The sequence below is a fragment of the Podarcis melisellensis genome (genome assembly GCF_964234715.1).
Source record: "Podarcis melisellensis genome assembly, chromosome: 13".
NCBI classification, from domain to species: Eukaryota; Metazoa; Chordata; class Lepidosauria; order Squamata; family Lacertidae; genus Podarcis; species Podarcis melisellensis.
Genome location: NC_138545.1, coordinates 3538143 through 3562833, shown reverse-complemented (window position 1 = coordinate 3562833; position 24691 = coordinate 3538143). Strand labels below are relative to the sequence as shown.

The window sequence follows — 24691 nt, the reverse complement described above, 5'->3', positions numbered from 1 at the left end:
ATCAGCCCTGAGTGCTCACTGGAAGGACGGATCCTGAAGCTGAGGCTCCTAGACTTTGGCCACCTCATGAGAAGAGAAGACTCCCTGGAAAAGACCCTGATGTTGGGAAAGACTGAAGGCACAAGGAGAAGGGGATGACAGAGGACGAGATGGTGGGACAGTGTTCTCAAAGCGACCAGCATGAGTTTGACCAAACTGCGAGAGGCAGTGGAAGACAGGAAGGCCTGGCGTGCTCTGGTCCAGGGGGCCTCGAAGAGTCGGACATGACTAAATGACTCAACAACAACAACAATTTTTTTCTGCTCAATGTGATGTGTATACAACATCTATGTGAACTGAGAAATGTTTGAGGGAATGAGTTTCTGCAGTAAAAAGTTTTCCTCTCTCATAACTCCGGAACTTGCAGACACCCAGTGAAGCTGAGCCTTGGGAGATTTAGGGCATATAAAAGAAAGGGCCTCTTCACACAGACTGTGGAACTCACTCCCACTGGAGACACCAAATTGTTTGTCTTTAAAAGAGGAAACGTGATTTGCTTTTTGTTTCCCCTCTTTCGGCTCAACTTCCACTTTTCAAAGAACGCCTGAGGGTGAACTTAGCCCCAGTTCAACTGGGGGGGGGGGGGGGGCAAACCAGAAGTTGGGCTTCCCCTCCTGTCACTGCTTCGCGGTTTTGGAAAGCTCTAAATATGACCGTCCCCTGGAAGAAGGAAGCACATGGGCCAAGATAACCCACAAGTGTCAGGCTGACGGACAGAAACCCTGACCCATCCCTGCCTGAGAGACACATAAAGAAGCAAAGGTAGGACTGGGGGGGGGGCTCCTAATCCCAGTTTGGACCTGCTGGGTGGCACTCCAGGGAACTGGGATTGGGTGGGCAATGTCCTCACAAATTCTGATGCGCAGAGGGTGCCTTTTGGGGCAGGACTTCGAAACACACTTCAAGACGAGGAGCAGGGGGGAGCTCTGTGAGGGGAATAAGGGGGTCTCCTCACAACTGTCCGCACCTGAAGAAAAAGACAGCTCCCAGAATCCTATGGGGGAAGCCAGGGCTGTTCAAAGTGGTCTCATAGTGCCTTTTATTTTATTTTTTTATTTTATTAACATAAAACACAGACATATACATTTACACAATACACATACACAACACACTACCTAACATGGGACGCAGGTGGCACTGTGGGTTAAACCACAGAGCCTAGGACTTGCCGATCAGAAGGTCAGAGGTTCGAATCCCTGCGACGGGGTGAGCTCCCGTTGCTCGGTCCCTGCTCCTGCCAACCTAGCAGTTCAAAAGCACGTCAAAGTGCAAGTAGATCAATAGGTACCGCTCCGGCGGGAAGGTAAACGGCATTTCCGTGTGCTGCTCTGGTTCACCAGAAGCGGCTTAGTCCTGCTGGCCACGTGACCCGGAAGCTGTACGCCGGCTCCCTCGGCCAATAAAGTGAGATGAGCGCTGCAACCCCAGAGTCGGTCACGACTGGACCTAATGGTCAGGGGTCCCTTTAACTTTACCTTTAAGAAGGTAAAGAGTAACAACTTTTGGAATGCAGTTAAACTTTGTTTGGGTCTACTCTTCTTTGTTACCTTGAGAACCTGACTGAGACTAAGTGATTTTACCGGGGAGGACCTGGTTGGTGGCAGCGGATTAGTGGTGTACGGGTCAATAGTCTGTGAGATGACCAGGGGCTTCACAAAGACCTTTAAAGCCAGTCTTGTTGACATTGTGAAGGAGCTTACGGGAATTGAGTAGAAGTCAGGGGTAGCACAGAGATGACCCACACCAGGCAGCACCCAAATCTCTTTGGTGGCCCCTGGTCTGGCCTCTCCGTGTGCCAGGGCTACCTCTAGATGTTTTGGGGTGTTGACTGCTTTTCACGGCTACTGTACCTTCAATTAAAAGCTTGCCCTCTTTCAGCTGGCTGAGTCGGATGGGAGTCGTGGTCCAAAACAGTTGGAGGGCACCAGGGTGGGGATGGCTAGCTCCACCAGTCCTTTAACTTCATCCTGCCTCTTCGTTTACTTCTCACCTCCTTCTGCCCTCCACACAGGCATCTCTGACCCAGTTCTGGAGCCCGATTCACAATGAGCCGGGACTACAATGACCTTGTGACTATGAGTGAGGAGGGTGACTGTGAAATTCAGCTCCGAAAAGGTATGTTGGACAGGTGGGATTTTGACGTGGGCAAAGAGGGATATGGGGAAGCAGGTCTACATAGGGAAAGGCTAATAATAATAATAATAATAATAATAATAATAATAATTTATTTGTACCCCGCCCATCTGGCTAGGCTTCCCCAGCCACTCTGGGCCGCTTCCAAAAAAATATTAAAATACTGTAATACATCAAACATTAAAAGCTTCCCTAAACAGGGCTGCCTTCAGATGTCTTCTAAAAGTCTGGTAGTTGTTGTTTTCTTTGACATCTGGTGGGAGGGCATTCCACAGGGAGGGCGCCACTACCAAGAAGGCCCTCTGCCTGGTTCCCTGTAACTTGGCCTCTCGCAGTGAGGGAACCGCCAGGAGGCCCTCGGAGCTGGACCTCAGTGTCCGGGCAGAACAATGGGGTTGGAGACGCTCCTTCAGGTCTCCTGGGCCTTTGAGGTTATTTAGGGCTTTCAAGCTCAGCACCAACACTTTGAATTAAGCTCAGAAATGTACTGGGAGCCAATGTGGGTCTTTCAAGACCGGTGTTATATGGTCTCGGCGGCCGCTCCCAGTCACCAGTCTGGCCGGTCTCCTTCTGGCCTGTCAGCTAAGAATAGCCATGGGGTCCTTGTGCGATGGCTGAGGACCAAGGAAGTTAGTGAAGCTAGCTCTGTTGACCCGTGCCTACCTTCCCGAAAGAGCAAGGACTAGTTCAAGATTGATTACTTCCAAGAAATGAGCATACCATACAGTCACATCCGACACCTACAAATCCACTGCAACTCTTCAAAATGTAGGCGAACTCCCCACTAGCCTGTTTCTCTGGAATTGGGATAGGGGTTCCTTGGGGCTACTGTGCCTTCAGTTTAAATGTTCCTTCCTTCCCTCCACCACCCGCCATAGTAGCTGTGAGGTCTTTTGGCACTTCCTGCTGAGTGTCGTTGAGGGATTATAGTGATTAAGGTAAAGGGACCCCTGACCACTGGGTCCAGTCGTGGCCGACTCTGGGGTTGTGGCGCTCATCTCGCTTTATTAGCCAGGGGAGCCGGCGTCCAGCTTCCGGATCATGTGGCCAGCATGACTAAGCCACTTCTGGTGAACCAGAGCAGCGCACAGAAACGCCGTTTATCTTCCCACCAGAGCGGTACCTATTTATCGACTTGCACTTTGATATGCTTTCAAACTGCTAGGTTGGCAGGAGCAGGGACTGAGCAACGGGAGCTCACCCCGTTGCGGGGATTCGAAGTGCTGACCTTCTGATCGGCAAGTCCTAGGCTCTGTGGTTTAACCCACAGCGCCACCCGCGTCCCACATTATACTGATTAGTCAGCAGTAAAAGGGGCAGAACCTGTAAGGGGGAAACTGCTAATGAAGATTACAGGGGACCTTTGCTAAATGAGAATTATTGGGGAGGAAACATTTCATAGGAATGTTGGCTATGTGGAGAAACATGGCTGAACAAAATGTACTATGTGTTTTAATCCCACTTCCAGCGCTAAAGGGCACATGGAAGCAGCTTTATGCCATATAAAGGTAAAGGGACCCCTGACCATTAGGTCCAGTCATGGCCGACTGGGGTTGTGGCACTCATTTCGCTTTACTGGCCGAGGGAGCCGGCGTACAGCTTCCAGGTCATGTGGCCAGCGGGACTAAGCCGCTTCTGGCGAACCAGAGCAGCGCATGGAAACGCTGTTTGCCTTCCCGCCAGAGTGGTACCTATTTATCTACTTGCACTTTGACGTGCTTTTGAACTGCTAGGTTGGCAGGAGCAGGGACTGAGCAACAGGAGCTCACCCCATCGCGGGGATTCGAACCGCCGACCTTCCAATCGGCAAGTCCTAGGCTCTGTGGTTTAACCCACAGCGCCACCTGCGCCCCATCCTTATGCCATATAATTATGAACTATTACTGATCATGCTATAACTAAGAATTTGTAATTCAACAAATCAGTATGGCAAGTTCAGCCCACACTTTCCCCTGTCTCATAATCTTTCTGCCTCTGATCCCTGTCCCTTCTCTACCTCCTCTTCCTCTCAAACTATGGCCTGCTTTCCACCCTTCCTTCCGTCACCCTCCATCTATGAACTCTGCTCACTCCGCAGCCTTCCCTACAAAACTCCTCCTTTCCTTTAGGGCCTGTGTGAAACCACTTTCCCCCTGGGTGACAATTTCCCCTTCCCTCAAAGAAACTGGCCTGCAAACATCCCGACTGTTTTTGCTGCCTGGTTGCTTGGAATGCTCATAAACATCACAGCGTTGCAGCCAAGTGGTGTCAGAAGTGTCAAGCAACGTTGACAGATAAATTACTGGAGAAGAGCTAAAACGCAAGCTGGAGTTGAGGGTGGATTCCTGACCGATGTCCCTTCTCCTCAGCTTCCCAGAAACGCTCCCAGGGCCTATCATGGAGGCAACGGATCTGCCCCAGCCGTCGCCTGCTCCTGATCCTGCTGGGAGTGAGCGCTATCCTCACCATCGCAATCATTGTCTTTGGCGCCAAAGGTGAGTGCTTCATCATTTGAAGGGAGAACGTTTAAGCCTGTCGTGGCCTCCAGTCTGGATTGCTTTAAACGAGGACTGTGTAGATCCAGAAGGAGATGTCATATGTTCTTATGTTCTTACCCCCACCACAGGCAGTGACCACATCTCTCAGTTATTGGGGTTGAAGGATGGAATCACAAGCATGAATCAAAGTGTTGGTGAAGGGATGGTCGCTTCCCAGCGCAAGGGTAAGTGAAGGCAGCATTGTGGGTTCAAAGGAAAGTGAAACTTGTTATTTTTTTATTTTTAAGAATATTTATTAAAGTTTTCAATAATAATACATTAAAAATCAAAAAAGAAAAAAGAAAATAACAGAAATACAAAAATGAAAATAATTAAAAAACACGCAAAATTTCCGTGACTTATTTCCATTAACTTATTTCCCAGACCTCTTCATACCTCCTTTTTTTGTATTCCAATTCAAATTCTTAGTTCAGCAAATCCTTATCAATAAATTATTAACCCAATTCTAAACATTTTCCCCCCATATTCTCTTAAGGCATTACAGCTGGAAACCACTTAATTTCTATCCAACATCATTCTAACATTCGTTAATTTTGCAATGTTTCTGTAAATAGTCTTTAAATTTCTTCCAATCTTCTTCCGCCGACTCTTCTCCCTGGTCTCGGATTCTGCCAGTCATTTCTGCCAGTCCCATGTAGTCCATCACCTTCATCTGCCATTCTTCCAGAATGGGTAGATCCTGTGTCTTCCAGTACTTTGCAATGAGGATTCTTGCTGCTGTTGTAGCATACATAAAGAAAGTTCTATCCTTCTTTTCTTTTCTTTTTCAATATATATATTGAATAAAATCCCCAAATTTCACGCGGGGTGGCAATCTTTATAGTGCAGGCTTTGAAACTCAGGGCTACTCTGACTGGGTAGTGTGTCCTAGACCTGGACCTGTTTTAATTCTTTTTATTCCCTTTTTAACTTAATGTGCCGGGCCTATTTTGGGGCCATTATATGCTTTATATACATCCGCATTTTAGATTCCCGGCGCCGGCAACTAAATCTTTACATTATTGTCTTAGGGTAATTTAAATGTCATAACGCCAGTAATATCGCTTTGAATCTTGTTTGGTTGCTTGTCTCGAGCATTTTTTTTTTGTCTTATCCTGCTATGGCTGTATGCTAATGCAATAAAGGTTTGATTGATTGATATTGAATATATATATATTGTTCTTTTCTTTTCTTTTCCAATATATTTTTATTATTTTCATTAATAAAACATAAAATATAACAACATTACAATAATCAATCAAATGCATTTGCTCTGCTGAGTTCATGACTTCCCTCCCTCCAACTGGTTTTCTGCTTCCTCATAAATTGTACACGCCTTTCTATTGTCAGTTCCTGTCCTTTAATACATATCCAATCCTTCTATTGTCTAGGGTCAGATACTATTACTATACAGTCATACCTCATGTTACGTTTGCTTCATGTTACGTTTTTTCAGGTTGCGTCCCACGGCGACCTGGAAGTACCAGAAAGGGTTACTTCCGGGTTTCACCGCTCACGCATGCGCACAAGCGCCAAATCGCACCGCGCACCTGCGCAGATACGGCGCTTCAGGTTGCGGCCTTTTCATGTTGCGAACGGGCCTCTGGAATAGTTCCTGTTCGCAACCAGAGGTTACCACTGTACTGTGTTGCAGAATTTATGTCAGTTCTTGTTATGTACTGAGTTGAATAGGCTCCAAAAGGCAGCAGTCTGATTGGTCCTAGAACAATAGGATTCAGAATGCAGCAGTCTGATTGGTCCTAGAACAATGCAGCAGTATGATTGGTTAGCAGGAACCACCCAATCATGCTCCAGATAGAAGTGAATCCACAACCTGATTGGCTTACAGTAGAATTCCAGAATTAGCCAATCATGTGCAGCCCATTGTGTAAATAATGTATATAAAGCAGATACTTTGAGGGGACTTTCACTCATTCCTCCTCACCACTATGAGCTGAATAAAGAGCATGAAATCACTTTGCGACTCTCAGTATATTTCAGTTCTGCTAGTGTCTTCAGCTTTTTACAATAGCCTCCAACAATAGCTACCTTTTTACAATAGCTACCAACCCCAATTTGTGCATTTGCAGAGGCAGACACGGAAGCAAAAATGAAAGACCTGGAGGGGAAGGTCAAAGAGCTAGCAGAGAAAGCGGAATCAGGTGAGTTGAGGAGGGACAACCTGGTGCAAAATGTCTCCAGGGAGAACTTGGGCAATCACTTTTGAAGGCAGCAATACTCCTGAATTGCTCTCGTGCTCAGATCGTGTTTGTGGGTTTCCCTATTGAGGCAACTGGGCGGCCACTGTGAGAACAGGATGCTGGACTAGGTGGGCCATTGGCCTGATCCAGCTAAAGGCTCTTCCTATGTCCTCTCCCCAGCATCTTAAAAAGCAGAGACATCACCTTGCCGACAAAGGTCTGTATAGTGAAAGCTCTGGTTTTCCCAGTAGTGATGTATGGAAGTGAGAGCTGGACCATCAAGAAGGCTGATCGCCGAAGAATTGATGCTTTTGTATTGTGGTGCTGGAGGAGACTCTTGAGAGTCCCATGGACTGCAAGAAGATCAAACTGATCCATTTTTAAGGAAATCAGCCCTGATTGCTGACTGGAAGGACAGATCCTGAAGCTGAGGCTCCAAGACTTTGGCCACCTCATGAGAAGAGAAGACTCCCTGGAAAAGACCCTGATGTTGGGAAAGAGGGAGGGCGCAAGGAGAAGGGGACGACAGAGGACGAGATGATGGGACAGTGTTCTGGAAGCTACCAGCATGAGTTTGACCAAACTGTGGGAGGCAGTGGAAGACAGGAGTGCCTGGCATGCTCTGGTCCAGGGGGTCATGGAGAGGCGGACACGACGAAACGACTAAACAACAACAACATGTCCTCTCCCAATGCTGACAATCCTCCACCTCCAGGATGTAACAAGGCAGCAGCCTGGAGCCCCTGCAGATGTTTTGTTATGGGAACCTGCAATCAGGATCTGATCACAAGAGCAACTCTCTCGTCCTGGGGTTTCCAGCAACTGGTGTTCAGAAGAATCACTTCCTCCAACTGTGATGGAGAGCATTGCAATCCTAGTTTATAGCTAGTAGAATGTATGCTAGGCGGGTGTTGAAAAATTTCATTTGCTGCATCATATGGGGAAGTTTCAGGAGGGAGGAGAGCAGGGGATAGAAACCTTTTTCTTTTTATAAATGATATTTATTAAGTTTGCCAATTTAACGATCCAATAAAAACCACATTCAATCATTCCAAATTAAAATACAACAAAACGGCCAAAGAAGCATGCCAAATTATAAATCTTTGGGTGACTTCCCACGCTCCGAAGTTCAGGGAGTGATGATCTAATATCGTTAACGCATCCTTAATTAGTCAGATAGACCCGATAAACAGAAGAGGCAGGAATGAAGATTTGGAGATATGCTTCAGAGGTCCAGACTATGGGGAGCCCAGAAAAATTAATAATTATAATTTGGAGTATAATTTGGTGGGAGGTTTTGTATCTTAGTTTATTATTTTTAATTGGATTATGAATCGGATATCTTCATTGGCTGTTTTTATTGGAAAATGAATAAAAATGATTAAAAAAAAAATAGTTTTGATAAACATTTCTGATGTTGATCCTTCATTTCTTTTTAACAGTTCTTTTAAACAAGCGGGTCAGTCCTTTGTAGTTCTGTGTGAAATATTGTCCTGTAATCCAACGTTCACTTTCACTTTCTTAATGTGTCACAGCCAAGATTGAGAGAGATGTCGCCTTTTTGCCATTTGTGCTGGGCAGATATCCAAAATTCCCTCCTGTCATCTTTTTCCAGCTGCTAGCGAGTTGATGTTTCGGTAAAAAAAACACGCCACAGTTCCCATCATAAATTATTTTTATCATTCCATTAAAGGTCTTTGCCACAATCATAGTCCAAATTTCAATTTTGTAGCTAAACCACAACAATGACAGCAAGATGCTCTTTCAGCCCCGCTTGCTTATTTCAAACCATCCTTCGGGGAAGATTTGCCGAATAAAACAGCAAATGTGAAATATACCAAGAGGAAGTAATAGAGGCTTGCTTCCTCCAACATACCAATAGTTGCAATGTAAGTCCTTCTCTAGGTCGAATCCTTGGCACCCAGTGGCTGAATCAGTTAGCAGAGTACTTTATTTCCCCTAGTTCAGAGCATGTCTGTTAGTTAAGTCCGAATTTTATCTTAAAAAAGCAGGTGTCCGCTGCTCATGGCGACAGCTTTGGAGAGTTGCCAAAACTCACGGTAAAATCCACCCAGCGCCTCCTGCCCCCCACATTCCTTCAGAGTAGGCGGCATGTATCGGACGATCTGTGGGTGAAGAGTTGGGGGGATAATTACCGTATTTTTCGCTCTATAGGATGCACTTTCCCCCCTCCAAAAATTAAGCGGAAATGTGTGTGCGTCTTATGGAGCGAATGCAGGCTCCTTGGTTTCAGCGATAGCAATGCAAAGCCTCCAAAGCGCAGAGGGAGCACTTCCTCTGCGCTCCGGAGGCTTCGCGTTGCTTTCGCTGAAGCCTGGAGAGCGAGGGGGGTCAGTGCGCACCGACCCCTCTCGCTCTCCAGGCTTCAGGGATAGCCACCTGAAGGGTTCCCGATGCGCTCCGCAGGCTTGGGGTTCCTTTTGCTGAAGCCGGGAGAGCAAGACTCTCCCGGCTTCAGCAGAGAGGGAGAGCTGGGCAGCGCCCCTTCAGAGAAGCGGGAGGAGAAATGGAAGGGGCTCCGTTTCTCCTCCAGCTTCGCTGAAGGGGCGCTGAGCAGAGAAGGGGAGAATTTTTTTTCTTGTTCTCCCCCTCTAAAACAAGGTGCGTCCTATGGTCGGGTGCGTCCTATAGAGTGAAAAATATGGTACTCTCACTCATATTATCCTCGATTAGCACGAAAAGGCTCCACTGGAATGGGTACAGCCATTTGCCATGGCAGACTAACAGGAAGTCCCGATAGAAACCTTTTTCCTGCTTCCAAGATGGAATGGGTATTCCTGCTCATCCGTGGAGCCTTTGACGTTTTTGCAAATGTTCCTGATCTGTGTGCATTTCCCCCTCTGGAAGTCAAATGTGGCTGCCTAAATAGCCACCCCCTTTTATGTTTCCCCCCCTCTCTCTCTTCGCTCTCACCAGCCAAGATGCAACTTCTGACCAGGTTGAAAGACATGCAAAAGAGCTTTCGACTCATGTACTGCAAGCTGGAGGATTACAAGAACAACCGAACAGGTCAGGAGGGGGGCAGCTGGAAAGCGGGTGGGGTGGGGGGCTAAAGAGGTGGGATGTTCTCCCCGGGACGCTCGGCGAAAATGTTCCTCTTCAACCAAGTCTTTGACTGATTAATATTCTATGGTCTGTATCTGTTGGGGGGAGGGTATCGTTTTGCTGTTTTGTTTCATTTAGCTTCATGTTTTTATCCCGTATTCATGGTTTTTATCCTGTGTACTGCCCTGAGATCTTAAAATGAAGGGTGGTATAATAATAATAATAATAATAATAATAATAATAATAATAATAATAATAGAATTTATATACCGCCCTGTACCTGGAGGTCTCAGGGCGGTTCACAGAACAAAATCAAAATATAAAACCACAAAATATATAATCAAAATTAAAACCACAAAATATATAATCAAAATTAAAACAACAACCCAATAACGCCCCCCAACCACATTTTAAAAGGGCATATAATCAATAATAATAATAATAATAATAATAATAATATGACGTCAGACATTAAAAACTTCCCTGAAAAGGGCTGCCTTCAGATGTCTTCTAAAAGTCTGGTAGTTGTTGTTCTCTTTGACATCTGACCACTGAGAAGGCCCTGTGCCTGGTTCCCTGCAACCTCACATCTCACGGGGAGGGAACCACCAGAAGGCCCTCGGAGCTGGACCTCAGTGTCTGGTCTGGATGAAGGGGGTGGAGACGCTCCTTCAGGTCTACTGGTCTGAGGATGTTGGAGAATTACAGCGCCTGTTGTGGCTGTAGAGATGTGTTTTGTTGCAGCCGGGGCGACCAAAGGTGTCTGATTGTGCTGCTGCAAATGTACCGTGGCGTTTCTTCTCTCTGTGCTCCTCCCTGCAGTCATTCCTCCTCTAGTCACTGCTGGGGACACATGACCTGATAGTCTGTCTTCTGGCTGAAATCAGTGGGCGTCCGCTGTTTCATTGGGTCTATACAGAGTTTGACTGTTGCTCCCTTTATCTTCCTCCCTTTGTGTTGTCTGATCTCCCAGCTAACCCAAAGGAATGTTGTCCGAAAGGGTGGGACTTCTTTCGTAAAAGCTGTTACTGGGAGTCTGGAAAAAGTAAATCCTGGGAGGAGGCCAAGATCAACTGTGAAGTCCAAAATGCCCACCTGGTGATCATCGACTCCATTGAGGAACAGGTAGGTGCCCGGTGGGTTTTGTGTTGGAGAGAGCGGTTTGGAAGAGATGTGTAGCAGAGTTAGCACTAAAAAAATGTAGTATAAACACCGACAACTGGGAAACACTGTCCTGTGGGCGCTCCAGTTGGAGAACAGCCTTTACCAAAGGTGTTATGGACTTTGAAGACACTCGAACTCAGAACTCAAGGGAGAAACATGCTAAGAGGAAGGCACGCCTGTCAAATCCACACTGTGATCGACTCCCACCCGGGAACCAATGTCCCCACTGTGGAAGGACGTGTGGGTCCAGAATTGGCCTCTACAGTCACTTACGGACTCATTGTTAAAACCGTGTTTATGGAAGACAATCTTACTCGGCTACGAGGGATCGCCAAAGAAGATTGCTCTAAGCGCATTGAAACTTGGTTAGATTTACACCTGCCCACTTCCACGTTTAAATAGATGTTCCCCACAAAAATACCTAGGCTAGAATAAATCACAGGCGCTTGGCTCTGCAAATATGTGAAGGTTTTACTCACAGAGTTCCAGGCATAACAGCAAACAAGTCACAATCTGTTGGCAGTAGAGCAAAGAAGAAAAAGATTCCAAAGGATTTAAAAAGAAAAAAACATATTAGTTTCAATACAAAAGAATAACACCGTCTTTGCATTAGCAAAGATGCAGGCAGCAAATATCTCATTTTAGAGAGATGTTTCATTCACTTGGTTTTTATACAGCTGGGAGCCACACCGCATGGCTCCTTTGTTCCAGAAAGGCAGAGAAAGGGGTGGGTGGGAGAGCAAAGGCTGCTGGGAGCCTACTGAGCTCCACCCAATAGCAACTTGAACTCAGGGCTCAGGTTAATCCTGCTGTCCGAAAGGGTGGGACATCTTTCTGAAAAGCTGTTACTGGGAGTCCCGATTCAGGAGGCCAAGGCTGACTGCGAAACCCGACACCCATCTGGTGATCATCAACTCCTATGAGGAACAGGTAGGGGCCTGGGGATTTTGCAGGTCTGCCCCCTGCCCTGTGTGTTTGATGACGGAGAGAATAAAATCTGAGAGGCTGCCTCTTTTCTGACAGACCCTCCCTAGTCTTGAGATCAGCAGGTGAGGGCCCTTTACTGTATGTTCAGCAGTGTATGTTGGGGAATACTTTGGGACCCTCTGTGCATTCTCAGGAAATCTGATTTCGTTTCATTTATAGGAGTGCCTACCCTTCTGAAACACTACAGGAACCAAAAAGCAGCTCTCCGACTTTTGCAAAATGCAGCTTTCTGAATTTTGCAATATTCAGCGCTCTCTCTCTCTCTCTCTCTCTCTCTCTCTCTCTCTCTCTCTCTCTCTCTCTCTCTCTCCTGTCTCTCCCTCTCTCCCTCTCAATTGGAAATCACAGCTCTCTGAATTTTGCCATTTTCAGCTCTCTCGCGCTCTCTGTCTCAGAAATCGCAGCTCTCTGAATTTTGTAATGCAATTCTTTGGCCAAGTAATACCCGCAAAAATGCACATACCAGGCTAAAGTGAGCTAGATGGTGATGATGACATACCAGAATGCCCCGCGTTTGGGAACTGTGGCGATCACACAGGGTCCCTGGACATTTCACCGTCTATTGATCCCTGTTGTTGTTTAGTCGTGTCCGCCTCTTTGTGACCCCCAGGTCCAGAGCACGCCAGGCCCTCCTGTCTTCCACTGCCTCCCGCAGTTTGGTCAAACTCATGCTGGTCCCTTCGAGAACACTGTCCCACCATCTCGTCCTCCATCGTCCCCTTCCCCTTGCGCCCTCCATCTTTCCCAGCATCAGGGTCTTTTCCAGGGAGTCTTCTCTTCTCATGAGGTGGCCAAAGTCTTGGAGCCTCAGCTTCAGGATCTGTCCTTCCAGTGAGCACTCAGGGCTGATTTCCTTCAGAATGGAGAGGTTGGATCTTCTTGCAGTCCATGGGACTCTCAAGAGTCTCCTCCAGCACCATTGATCCCTGTGCCACCACTTTATTTCTCGCTGCCACCACCCAGGCCCTATCTGGTACAATACTGAGTCCAGTCAGGGTTAAATTGGAAGATAAACTCATTGCAGTTTAACAAGCGTGTGGTTTCATAAACAGTATCGGTCAATTACAATCATGGGGTGCCTATCGAAGACCTATAACTTCCGCTACCTGCTCTCACTCACTAAACCCTCTCTCAGATATTTACTTGTCTTCCTAGCTCCTAACTGTTCCTGACTCAGCTTATTTCTCTACACTAACTCAACCTACTCACAGATTCTATCCCAATTCACTCCCACTCCTACCAACCTCCCAACAAACTCTGCCCATCACCCCTCCCAGAGTTGGTTTTATAGTCCCTCTGACTCCACCCCCTGGGTTCTGATTGGGTAACTCGTTTAACTATTTCACCTCCAGCACCCTCATATGTTAACGTCACAGGAACTTTAATATTCCCCTTGCAAAATGGCGTTAAAAATGTGTCATTAGCGCTAGCGTACTCATCAGTTTTCATTGGGGTTCTCCAAAAATTAAAAAATTGATGTGGAAATGTAAAGAACTGAATTTAAGATGGGGGGAAACTGACAGCAAGTTAAGAGATCCTTCTGTTTCCCTCCCCTCTGTGCTTTTTTCCACGGCAGCAATTTGTGGCCGTCCGTGTGCGCCCGCAATATATGTGGATTGGCTTGAATTACACCAGCGGGAGCTGGACGTGGGTGGACGGGAGGCCCTATACATTTCGCCAAGCGTAAGTTTGCGGGCAGCAGTGCGGCCAACCCATAATGCAATGCGGGGCACGCTAGGGGCTGGTGCCGTAAAGTAGCAGGCGCCGCCAAAGCCCTGCTGGAGCGAAGACTTTGGCCACCTTCACCCCATACGTTCAAAGCCCTGAGGTACAGCTTCAAACAGTCCTGGCTTCCCCCAGAGGATTCTGGGAGCTGTGGCTTGTTTGGGAGACTTCCGTGGAAATGCCCATTCCCCTCACAGAACTACAATTCCCAGATTTCCCTGGGAGGAGGGGTTGTTTGTTAAACCACTCTGGGAATTGCAGCTCTGGGAGCAGAATAGGGGCTGTTTGCGGGGTCTGCCTCCTCTCCTCCCTCTTCCCTCTGTTGTTGCAAATTATTATTATTATTAATTCAATTTATACACCCCCATATACATGGAGGTCTCAGGGCGGTTCACAACAAGAGCACAACATATAAAATCAAACCAAAATTCACCTCTATTGTTGCTTATTATTAATAATAATAATAATAATAATAATAATAATTCAATTTATACACTGCCATATACCTGGAGGTCTCAGGGCGGTTCACAACAAGACCACAACATATAAAATCAAACCAAAATTCACCTCTATTGTTGCTTATTATTATTAATAATAATAATAATAATAATAATAATAATTCAATTTATACACTGCCATATACGTGGAGGTCTCAGGGCGGTTCACAACAAGACCACAACATAGAAAATCAAACCAAAAGCAGTAAGCCAATAAACCCACCCCCCAAAAGCCACATTCTAAAAGGGTGTTGGATGTCAATAAGATCAACCAAAGGCCTGGTTGAAAAGGAACGTTTTTGCCTGGAACCTAAAGGTGTATAATGAAGGCATCAGACAAACTTCCCTGAAGAGAGCATTCCACAGACGGGGAGCCACCGCAGAGAAGGCCCCGTTCTTCTATTGCCACCCTCCGAATCTCTCAAGGAGGCGGCACATGAAGAAGGGCCTCAGAAGATGATATTGGGGTCCGGGCCGGTTCATATGGGAAGAGGCGGTCCTTGAGGTACTGTGATCCTGAGCCATTTAAGGCTTTATAGATCAAAACCAAAACTTTGAATTGGGCTCAGAGACTAATTAGTAGCCAGTGCAGTTGGACCAGGATCGGTGTGAGATGCTCAAACCTTCTGCTCCAGTGAGCAACCTAGCTGCTGAATTCTGCACCAGCTGAAGTTTCTGAACCAAATTACTGCATAGACTCTCTGGGCCCCACCCCCTGTGACATCACTCCAGGACTTCACCCGGGGCCACCCATAAGACTCAGATTTAGGCCCTGCAGTCTCAGGGTGTGGGGTGCTCCTGACTTGGGATCCCTAATTGGGGGGGGGGATGGTTCATCAAGGCATGTGGTTTTAGCCTCCGCCTGAGCCCCTGTCCCTCTGGACCTAGAATTTCAACCTCTGAACCCCTTTGCTAAGTAACCAAGTAGATTCCGCGCTCCTGCTTCCCGGAACTGAACCCGGAGGTGGTTTAGAGGATCGTGACCTGTGTCTTCACCTTTCCTTTCCCTCCCTGTGGCCCTGTTTAGGGACTGGGTTCCAGGTCAGCCGGATAACTCTTCCAGCCACGGACTTTTGGGAGGAGAGAACTGCGTCCACTTCCACAGTGACGGCCGCTGGACCGACGACCACTGCTCTCTCGACTTTGGCTGGATCTGCGAGATGGAGATAACGGATTAAGGTGGCAGAAATTGGGTGTAGCCAGGATTTATTTTAGGGGGGCAGGCTTTAAGTTAGGGGGGGCCAGAACCGAGTTACCTGCAACGCAATTGGTCAGTTAGTTAAGTATTTTAATTTATTTACTTGATTGGAGGGCAACTGCCCCCTCCCAGCTATGCCCATGCGACAGAGGTCTGACCTCTAGCTCCATGAAACTTAACCTCTCAACATGGTTCTTAGTAGCTGCCAGACTTTCTATTGCCCAAAAATGGGGAGAAAGAATTAACGGACCTGGTTTTGGTACAAAAATGGTTGCAATTGCTGAGGAGATAACCCACAAGATTCGGGTGATAAAAGGCAAGGAATAAAGAGGACCGTTCTGTGCAATTTAATAAGGTTTTGTATCCTACGTTTCAGATCTGCTTGAATCCTCCCTGGCACCCAAAAATGAAATTTGGCTCTCCAAACCCATGAGTTCGTTCCAAACTTTTTTCAAAGAGGGCCGGATTTGATGAAGCGAAGGGCCATGAGGGCCGACCAAAGGGCCAACCGTGGTTGTTGAGGTTTTTTTAGGATTGAAGTTGTTTTTTTTAGGATTTTACCCCTGCAAATAAACTGCCACAGGGGCGGATTAGGCCCCCGAAACGGACTTTGGACATGCCTGGTTTAAAATGCAGTACGGCATTCACTACCATTGTTTAACTGTCTCACTGATGATTTCTCAACTTTTGGTGTTGTCTCTTTCCATTGGTTATTGTTTGCATGAAATATGAATAAAACTTTGTAATTAAAAATATATATATTACACGTTGGTTGAAGAAATTCGATTCAGTTCTCATCTAAAGACAAGTCTGCCAAAGTTGCACATGGAACAAGACACAGCCATCTGCTATCAATATTACATTATTTTTGCAGTTCTCCGCCCAAGGAATATGTTCACAAATGCAGATGCAATGGTAAACTTTTGCACTGTTATAGAAAAATATGGGGTTGGCTTTTACACCCCAATGCTCTATTGAGGAGCTTCGTATCCCCTAAGCCTATTATCAGTCGGAGAAGAATGGATGGAGGCAGGATTCGGTCAAAGCAAAGCAGATCTTTATTTTTCTGTTGCAGCAGAGTGCCACACCTCACACCTTGCAAGGAGTTGAGGACCCAAAACAAAGGTGTGCAAGAACTTTTAAAGACTTTAGAAACTGCCCAAACCCCTAGCCAAAGTCCACCCCACACATGCCACAGAAAGAGGCGGTCTACAACAGAAATTTGAGTGTATGGCTTCTCTCCTGTCAGCCAAGATACCTGGTAATGGTCACCAATTACCTGGCCAGTCTGAGCCAGTTTTTAGACATGGTGCATATTTTAGTTCTTCAATCCAGGTCAGAGGCCTGCCCTGTGCATATACAGAATATGCCCTTAAAGCAGGATTTGAAAATGAAAAGAATCATTGGCAGAGGTTTCCCCAACATATTTCCCTCTGCAGAGGAACTATTTGGGGTCATTCAGAGTCAAAATGGCTTCAGGATTGCTCCCATTCATTTTATTTTATTCATTTTATTAATGACACCTATGAATTCTTATACTGTAACGGCATTAAAATGCAACTGTAATCATTTACAGATGGTCACAGCATATGAAGTTAGAAGGACAAAGTTGCAGGTGTTTTTAGGGCATATCTCAGTCACAAATCTCTCTCTCTCTCTCTCTCTCTCTCTCTCTCTCTCTCTCTCTCTCTCTCTCTCTCTCTCTCTCCCCCCTCTCCTCCCCACTACATTTTGGGGTCTCCTTGAAAATGTGGAAGGGTGAGCCATCCTGACGAGCACCTCTGCTTAAAAATACTTCTCCTCCTCCTCCTCCTCCTCCTTCTTCTTCTTCTTTGGCGATCCCTCGTAGCTGAGTAAGATTGTCTTCCATAAACACAGTTTTAACAATGTGTCCGTAAGTGACTGTGGAGCCCAACTCTGGACCCATACGTCCTTCCACAGTGGGGACATTGGTTCCCGGGCAGGAGTTGATCACGGTGTGGATTTGCCAGGCGTGCCTTCCTCCTTGCACGTTTCTCCCTTGCGTCCTGAGTCTGTCTTCAAAGCCCACGACACCTTTGGTAAAGGCTGTTCTCCAACTGGAGCACTCACAGGCCAGTGTTTCCCAGTTGTGGGTGTTTATACTACATTTTTTTAGTGCTAACTCTGCTACACATCTCTTCCAAACCGCTCTCTCCAACACAAAACCCACTGGGGACCTACCTGTTCCTCAATGGAGTCGATGATCACCAGGTGGGCATTTTGGACTTCACAGTTGACCTTGGCCTCCTCCCAGGATTCAATCAAGAGAAAGTCGCACGCGCAGAGCTCAGGCGATGCTGGATTTCGGCATCAATGTCGGCCCTTGTGGAAAGATAACTGCCCAGGTAGGAGAAGTGATCGACATTTTCCAACGTTACACCATTGAGTTGGATTTGTGGCGCTGCAGAGGGGTTGTTTTGTACTTGTTGGTGCAGCACTTTGGTTTTTTGGATGTTGAGCGATAGGCCAAGCTTTTTGTAAGCTTCTGAGAAGATATTTAGGATTGTTTGAAGGTCATCCTCTGAGTGTGCACACACTATAAAAATGCACCATTACTCCTTCAGCCACAGTCACGTCTTGCAGGAATGAGTCTCATAGGTTAATTTTGTGTTGTTGTGAATCATGACCCTGCTGTCCTTCATGACCTAGAATGACTTCTGTAGGTGTGCCCCTGAATTCTAGGGAAATGACAAACCCCAAACGTGTCTCCGTCAGCAGCTTTTCCCTACCAGCTCAGCGCAAAAGAGGAAGCTGGAACAAATCTCTTGGCCACGTGGAGAAACATTGCTGGATAAAATGTGCCATAAATAATTCCGCTTCCAGCTTGTTCCACTGCTGAGGTCACAGGGTTTGGGGAAAAGGGGATGGGAGTTTATGAAGGTGAGCCTGGTTGGAGGAAGTGGCCACAGGAACATTCTCTTCTCCCCCTCTTGCAGGTGTGGAGGATTCCCTGGTCCTGAATGGGGCAACTGTGCCCCTGAAGGACCAGGTGCGCAGCCTGGGGGTCATTTTGGACTCACCACTGTCCATGGAGGCGCAGGTCAGTTCTGTGTCCAGGGCAGCTGCCTACCAGCTCCATCTGGTGCACAGGATGAGACCCTCCCTGCCCGCAGACTGTCTCGCCAGAGTGGTGCATGCTCTGGTTATCTCCCGCTTGGACTACTGCAATGCGCTCTACGTGGGGCTACCTTTGAAGGTGACCCGGAAACTACAACTAATCCAGAACGCGGCAGCCAGACTGGTGACTGGGAGCGGCCGCCGGGACCACATAACACTGGTCCTGAAAGACCTCCATTGGCTCCCAGTACGTTTCCGAGCACAATTCAAAGTGTTGGTGCTGACCTTGAAAGCCCTAAATGGCCTCAAAGGCCCAGGATACCTGAAGGAGCGTCTCCACCCCCATCATTCTATCAGGACACTGAGGTCCAGTTCTGAGGACCTTCTGGCGGTTCCCTCCCTTTGAGAAGTGAGGTTTCAGGGAACCAGGCCTTCTCGGTGGTGGTGCCCGCCCTGTGGAATGCCCTTCCATCAGATGTCAAGGAAATAAACAACTATCTGACTTTTAGAAGACATCTGAAGGCAGCCCTGTTCAGGGAAGCTTTTAATGTTTTAAAAGAGGACTGGACAAATTCATGGAAAGGAAGGCTATTGACAGCAACTAGCCAGGATGGTTCTGGTCTGGCTCCACGGTTGGAGGCCGCGATGCTTCTGAATCAGTTGCTGGAAATTGCAGCAACTGAGAGTGGCTCTGGGGGTCAGATCCTGCCACTTTCCCATAATGGATGTCTGGTTGGCCTCCGCAAGGACAGGACTAGACTAGATGGGTCATTGGCCTGATGGAGCAAGCTATTACAGTGGTACCTCGGGTTAAGTACTTAATTCGTTCCAGAGGTCCGTTCTTAACCTGAAGCACCACCTTAGCTAATGGGGCCTCCTGCTGCCACCGTGCTGCCAGAGCACAATTTCTGTTCTTTTCCTGAAGCAAAGTTCTTAACCTGAAGCACTATTTCTGGGTCAGCGGAGTGTGTAACCTGAAGTGTATGTAACCCGAGGTACCGCTGTATTTGTGTGTGTGAATAATCTATAATAAAACATTTCCTCATTTTTGTATCTTCCTGGGTGGGGAAATGGGTTTAACTCGGTACGTTTTGTTCTCTCCCTGGTTCTCCTCTGTTGGCTAAACTTCCACTTTTAAAAGGAAGCCAGAGGGTAAAGTTGGCTATCAGGGAGGGAGGGGGCAAACCCCGGAAACTGGGTGCCCCCGTGATGCTGCTGGCACTGCTATGTGATTTTGGAAAGCTCTCAGATTTGACCGTTCCCTGCAGAAGGCGGCGTGTTGACAGGGCAAAGATCACCAGCCAGCGCCAGGCCAAACTGGGAGACGTCAGGAGCCCCTGAACACCCCCCCAACCCCCGGGAGACGAGGAAAAAGGTAAAGGTAGGACTGGGGGAATCCTAATCCCAGTTTGGGTTTGGAGCAGCTTGCTGGGAAAAGGGCTGCCTGATATCACCCACCCAGGAATTGGAATCTGGCTGGCTGGCATTCTCGTGGCGAAAAGGACAAAGGTGCCATTTTAGGGACAGGGTTTCAGGGCAGCCGTCCGGGTCCCTGCTCACCGGACCGGGCTTCTCTTTTCAATTTTTTAAAATTGATTTTCCAAAATTAAAAAAACAAACAAACATAAATCCTAACTGTAATTATTCCACTCTTTTAAAAAATATATATATTCGATTTTCCACAATGATAACACAAGCCACAAAGCAGAATGATACACAAAAATAGGGAAAAAAGGAACAATAAACAGATAAACAATGACAACAAACTTAATTCTTCACAAATCCAACCTTTTAAACATCTTGGTTGACTTCCTCAAGTCCCTCCCTTCTGAGTTTCCTTGTAGTTAAAAGTAACAGCTTTCCAATATCATTATTAAACTAAAACAATTTCCAGTTATAGTCCATCTTACTCACGTTTCTTAACAGTCTAAATCCCATTTATTTAATTATAACTTAGTTTAATCCTAGGCCTATTTGTTTCTTTCAAGTAATTTCTATTTTTTTATATTTGTAATTATTCCACTCTTAATAACATTGTTATAGGACTTCCTGGAATCCCCCTGGCTGAGTTTCAATATATATCATTATAACGGTTTTCCAAAACAGATTTCTCATAAAATTTACTTAATCAATTAACGTCTTTCTTTCTTTTCATTTTAAATTTAAACATGTTATTCTATAACATCACATATTTAAATCGTAAGCCTATCTAGAGTTTGCAAGTATTTCTATTTAAATTATCTTAGCATATTTAACTACCGTATTTTTTCCTCTATAAGACTCACTTTTTCCCTCCTAAAAAGTAAGGGGAGATGTGTGTGCGTCTTACGGAGCGAATGCAGGCTGCGCAGCTATCCCAGAAGCCAGAACAGCAAGAGGGATTGCTGCTTTCACTGCGCAACGATCCCTCTTGCTGTTCTGGCTTCTGAGATTCAGAATATTTTTTCCCCTTGTTTTCCTCCTCCAAAAACTAGGTGCGTCTTGTGGTCTGGTGCGTCTTATAGAGCAAAGAATACGGTACATAGTCTTTGAATTTCCTCCATTCCTCTTGGTACTCCTCCTCCTTCTGGTCGCGGACTCTTCCGGTCAGGTCAGCTAGCTCCGAAAAGTCCATCATCTTCATCTGCCATTCCTCCACTGTTGGCACTGTTGGCACTTCTTGTGTTTTCCAATTCTTGGCTAACAAAATTCTAGCTGCAATTGTGGCATACAAAAACAATCTAACATGTTTCTTGGGCAATTCCAAACCTCTTATTCCAAGGCCTCTGGTTTCTTAATAAAGGTATATTTCAACATTTTTTCCAATTCATTATAAATCTTCTCCCAGCAGACCGGGCTTCACGCTGCATTTTGAAGTCATGGACTCCTAGACTGGTAGAGTTGAAAGGGGTCCCGAGAGTCATCTAGTCCAACACCGCCCCCCGCGACGCAGGAATTGCAGCTGGAGAGTCCCTGACAGACAGCTGTCTGAGGCTCTGCTGACCACTGCCTTCCGAGGTTGGAGAACAAGCTGTGGGGTTGGAATGGGGACCCTAAGGGTCATCTAGCTCAACCCACCTCCAGAGGGAGTCTGTTCTGCTGCTGGACAGCTCTTACCGTCAGAAAGCTCTCCCTGAAGTTTTGTCGGGGTCTAGGGACGCGGGTGGCGACTCCCTCATGTAGACTTGTTATCTGTGTAGACATAAATCTGAGGCTACAATTCTCCCTTTCTGCATGTAGGCTTGTACAGGGCCGGATTTAGGTTTCAAGAGGCCCTAAGCTAGTGAAGGTAAGGTAAAGGTAAAGGGACCCCTGATCATGAGGTCCAGTTGTGACCAACTCTGGGGTTGCGGTGCTCATCTCGCTTTATTAGCCGAGGGAGCCGGCGTACAGCTTCCGGGTCATGTGGCCAGCAGGACTAAGCCGCTTCTGGCGAACCAGAGCAGCGCACGGAAACGCCGTTTACCTTCCCGCCAGAGCGGTACCTATTTATCTACTTGCACTTTGAGGTGTTTTCGAACAGCTAGGTTGGCAGGAGCAGGGACCGAGCAACGGGAGCTCACCCCGTCACAGGGATTTGAACCGCCAACCCACAGCACCCTTTATATGTCCAGCTGTCCTTTGTCAACAACAAATTGTCGCTGTTTTTGTGTGTTGAATATATGCTCTATGCTACCGTATTTTTCGCCCTATAGGACGCACTTTTTCCCCTCCAAAAATGAAGGGGAAATGTGTGTGCGTCCTATGGGGCGAATACAGGCTTTCGCTGAAGCCTGGAGAGCGAGAGGGGTCGGTGCGCACCAACCCCTCTCGCTCTCCAGGCTTCAGGAAGCTCTGCGCAACCTTCCGGAGCCCGGTGCGAAGCTGCGGCGGGCTCCGGAGGGTTGCACAGAGCTGCCTGCCCTCCTGGGCTCCACGCAGCTCTGTGCAACCCTCAGGAGCCCAGCGGGAAACTGCACCGGGCTCCCAAAGGTTGCGCAGAGCTGCCTGCATAACGAAGCCTTGGGCGGCTGAAGAGCGCGCCCGGGCTTCGCGCAGATCTCCGCAAGCCTGGGGAGACCGGCGTGGCTCCCTAGGCTTGCGGATAGCAGGCTGTTCTGGGGGCTGGGGTCGGGGGGAGCTCGGGCTTCCCCTGCGCCAGCCCCATGCCTGGGGGGCAAATATTTTTTTTCTTTATTTCCCCCCCCACAAAAAAAAACTAGGTGCGTCCTATGGGGCGAAAAATACAGTAATTTATGGACCTCATAGGTATCTCAAGCCATTTGCGCATGTTGCCGTGCAACCAGTCCATGCAGAATGTCGGCACCCTATATATAGAAAGGAGCAAAGCAGGGATATTTTAGGGAGCAGGTGAGCAGGCGGGGCCCATAACTTACACATCCTAGGAGCTTACACAACACAAAACACTGTTGCTGTAGGTAGGTTTATATTTCATTTGTTTTTTATCTTATATTTTGGAAATCTACATCCGGTTCCACCGTCTTTAATTTTGGGGGGCCCCCAGGAGAGTGGGGTCCTAAGCTATAGCTTGTTTAGCTTATACGTAAATCCAGCAGTGGACTTGCATCTATGTAGACCTCAGAACTTTAGAAGCGAGGTTTGTGCAAACCAATAATTTCTTTGGATTTCCTCTCCCCTTTGTCTCCTGTGTCTCATTGGAAAGATTAATAATAATAATAATAATAATAATAATAATAATAATAATAATAATTTATTTATACCCTGCCCATCTGGCTGGGTTTCCCCAGCCACTCTGGGCGGCTTCCAACTGAATATTAAAAACAATACAGCATCAGACATTAATGTGTGTTTAATCCAGGCTTTGTCAGCCTGGTACCGCTAAGTCATGGGTAGGCAAACTAAGGCCCGGGGGCCTGATCCGGCCTGTGGATGCTCCGGGAATCAGCGTGTTTTTATATGAGTAGAATGTGTCCTTTTATTTAAAATGCATCTCTGGGTTATTTGTGGGGCATAGGAATTTGTTCTTTTTTATTTTTTTCAAAATATAGTCCGGCCCCCCCACAAGGTCTGAGGGACAGTGGGCCGGCCCCCTGCTGAAAAAGTTTGCTGACCCCTGATCTAAGTGTTTTGTGCAGTGTGGACTGGGAAAGTGTGATTGAAATCTATCCATCTACAGTGGTACCTCGCAAGACGAATGCCTCGAAAGACGAAAAACTCGCAAGACGAAAGAGTTTTTTGTTTTTTTGTCTTTTGAGTTGCTTCGCAAGACGAATTTCCCTATGGGCTTGCTTCGCAAGACGAAAACGTCTTGCAAGTTTGATTTTCAATGCATTCCTATGGGAATCCGTGCTTCGCAAGACGAAAAATTCTCAAGACGAAAAAACTCGCAGAACAAATTAATTTCGTCTTGCAAGGTACCACTGTATATCTATCTATCTATCTATCTATCTATCTATCTATCTATCTATCTATCTATCTATCTATCTATCTATCATCTATCTATCTATCTATCTATCTATATCTATCTATCTATCATCTATCTATCTATCATCTATCTATCTATCTATCTATCATCTATCTATCTATCATCTATCTATCATCTATCATCTATCTATCTGTCTGTCTGTCTGTCTTTCTCTATCTATCTATCATCTATCATCTATCTATCATCTCTCTCTCTCTCTCTCTCTCTCTATCTATCTATCTAATCATCATCTATCTATCATCTATCTATCATCATCTATCTTTTGGAGGGCTACTGTACCTTAAGTTAAAAGCTTCTTTATTCCATGCAAGGTCCGATGAGAGTTGTAATTCAAAACAACGGAACTGGAGGGCACCAGGTTGAGAAGCCTAGCTTAACCAATCCTTTAGCACCATGTTCTGCCTCCTCATCTGATTCCGACATGCAGGGATCCGTGTTCCGTTTCTTTCCAGGCGCCTGGTCTCGTCCCGGAGTCAGAGTCACGATGAGTCAGGACTACCGAGATCTCACAGCTGTGGACGTGGAGGATGACGACGACGAAATACAGCTCCGAAAAGGTGTGTGGCCCAGACGGGATTTTGAAAAGACGTGTGGGGAACTAGGTCTGCGTAGGTAAAGGCTCATAAGAAGTCTCCTTCTGGCATGCTTGTGAAGAATCGTAG

At 46.7% G+C, this 24691-nt stretch overlaps 2 protein-coding genes across 4 annotated transcripts in view; both read left to right on the top strand.

Moving 5' to 3' along the window:
• Window positions 1-695: 695 nt before the first annotated feature.
• Window positions 696-24691, top strand: part of LOC309355823 (asialoglycoprotein receptor 1-like) — a 37675-nt gene continuing 13679 nt past the window's right edge. Inside the window, exons 1-2 of one of the 3 annotated variants that reach the window (XM_081887008.1) lie at window positions 696-801; window positions 24482-24586. In XM_081887008.1, the coding sequence (XP_081743134.1) occupies window positions 24514-24586 (73 nt within the window). In that variant the 5' untranslated portion in view covers window positions 696-801; window positions 24482-24513. Of the gene's footprint in view, window positions 802-2069; window positions 2155-4520; window positions 4647-19962; window positions 19980-24481; window positions 24587-24691 lie in introns of those variants that run through there. The other 2 variants (XM_081887010.1, XM_081887009.1) reach the window with 2 other exon arrangements.
• LOC309355859 (C-type lectin domain family 10 member A-like) lies at window positions 4778-15643 on the top strand. Its single transcript, XM_081887071.1, has 6 exons — window positions 4778-4873; window positions 6779-6850; window positions 9827-9919; window positions 10929-11080; window positions 13683-13789; window positions 15356-15643. The coding sequence occupies exons 1-6, from the start codon at window positions 4828-4830 to the stop codon at window positions 15504-15506; spliced, it is 621 nt and encodes a 206-aa protein (XP_081743197.1). The 5' UTR covers window positions 4778-4827; the 3' UTR covers window positions 15507-15643.

Coding starts and splice junctions, on each gene's coding strand:
- LOC309355859 (XM_081887071.1), top strand. CDS start 4,828: ATGAATCAAAGTGTTGGTGAAGGGATGGTCGCTTCCCAGCGCAAGG. Junction 9,920..10,928: donor TTACAAGAACAACCGAACAG/GTCAGGAGGGGG, acceptor CTGATCTCCCAG/CTAACCCAAAGGAATGTTGT. Junction 13,790..15,355: donor CCCTATACATTTCGCCAAGC/GTAAGTTTGCGG, acceptor GGCCCTGTTTAG/GGACTGGGTTCCAGGTCAGC.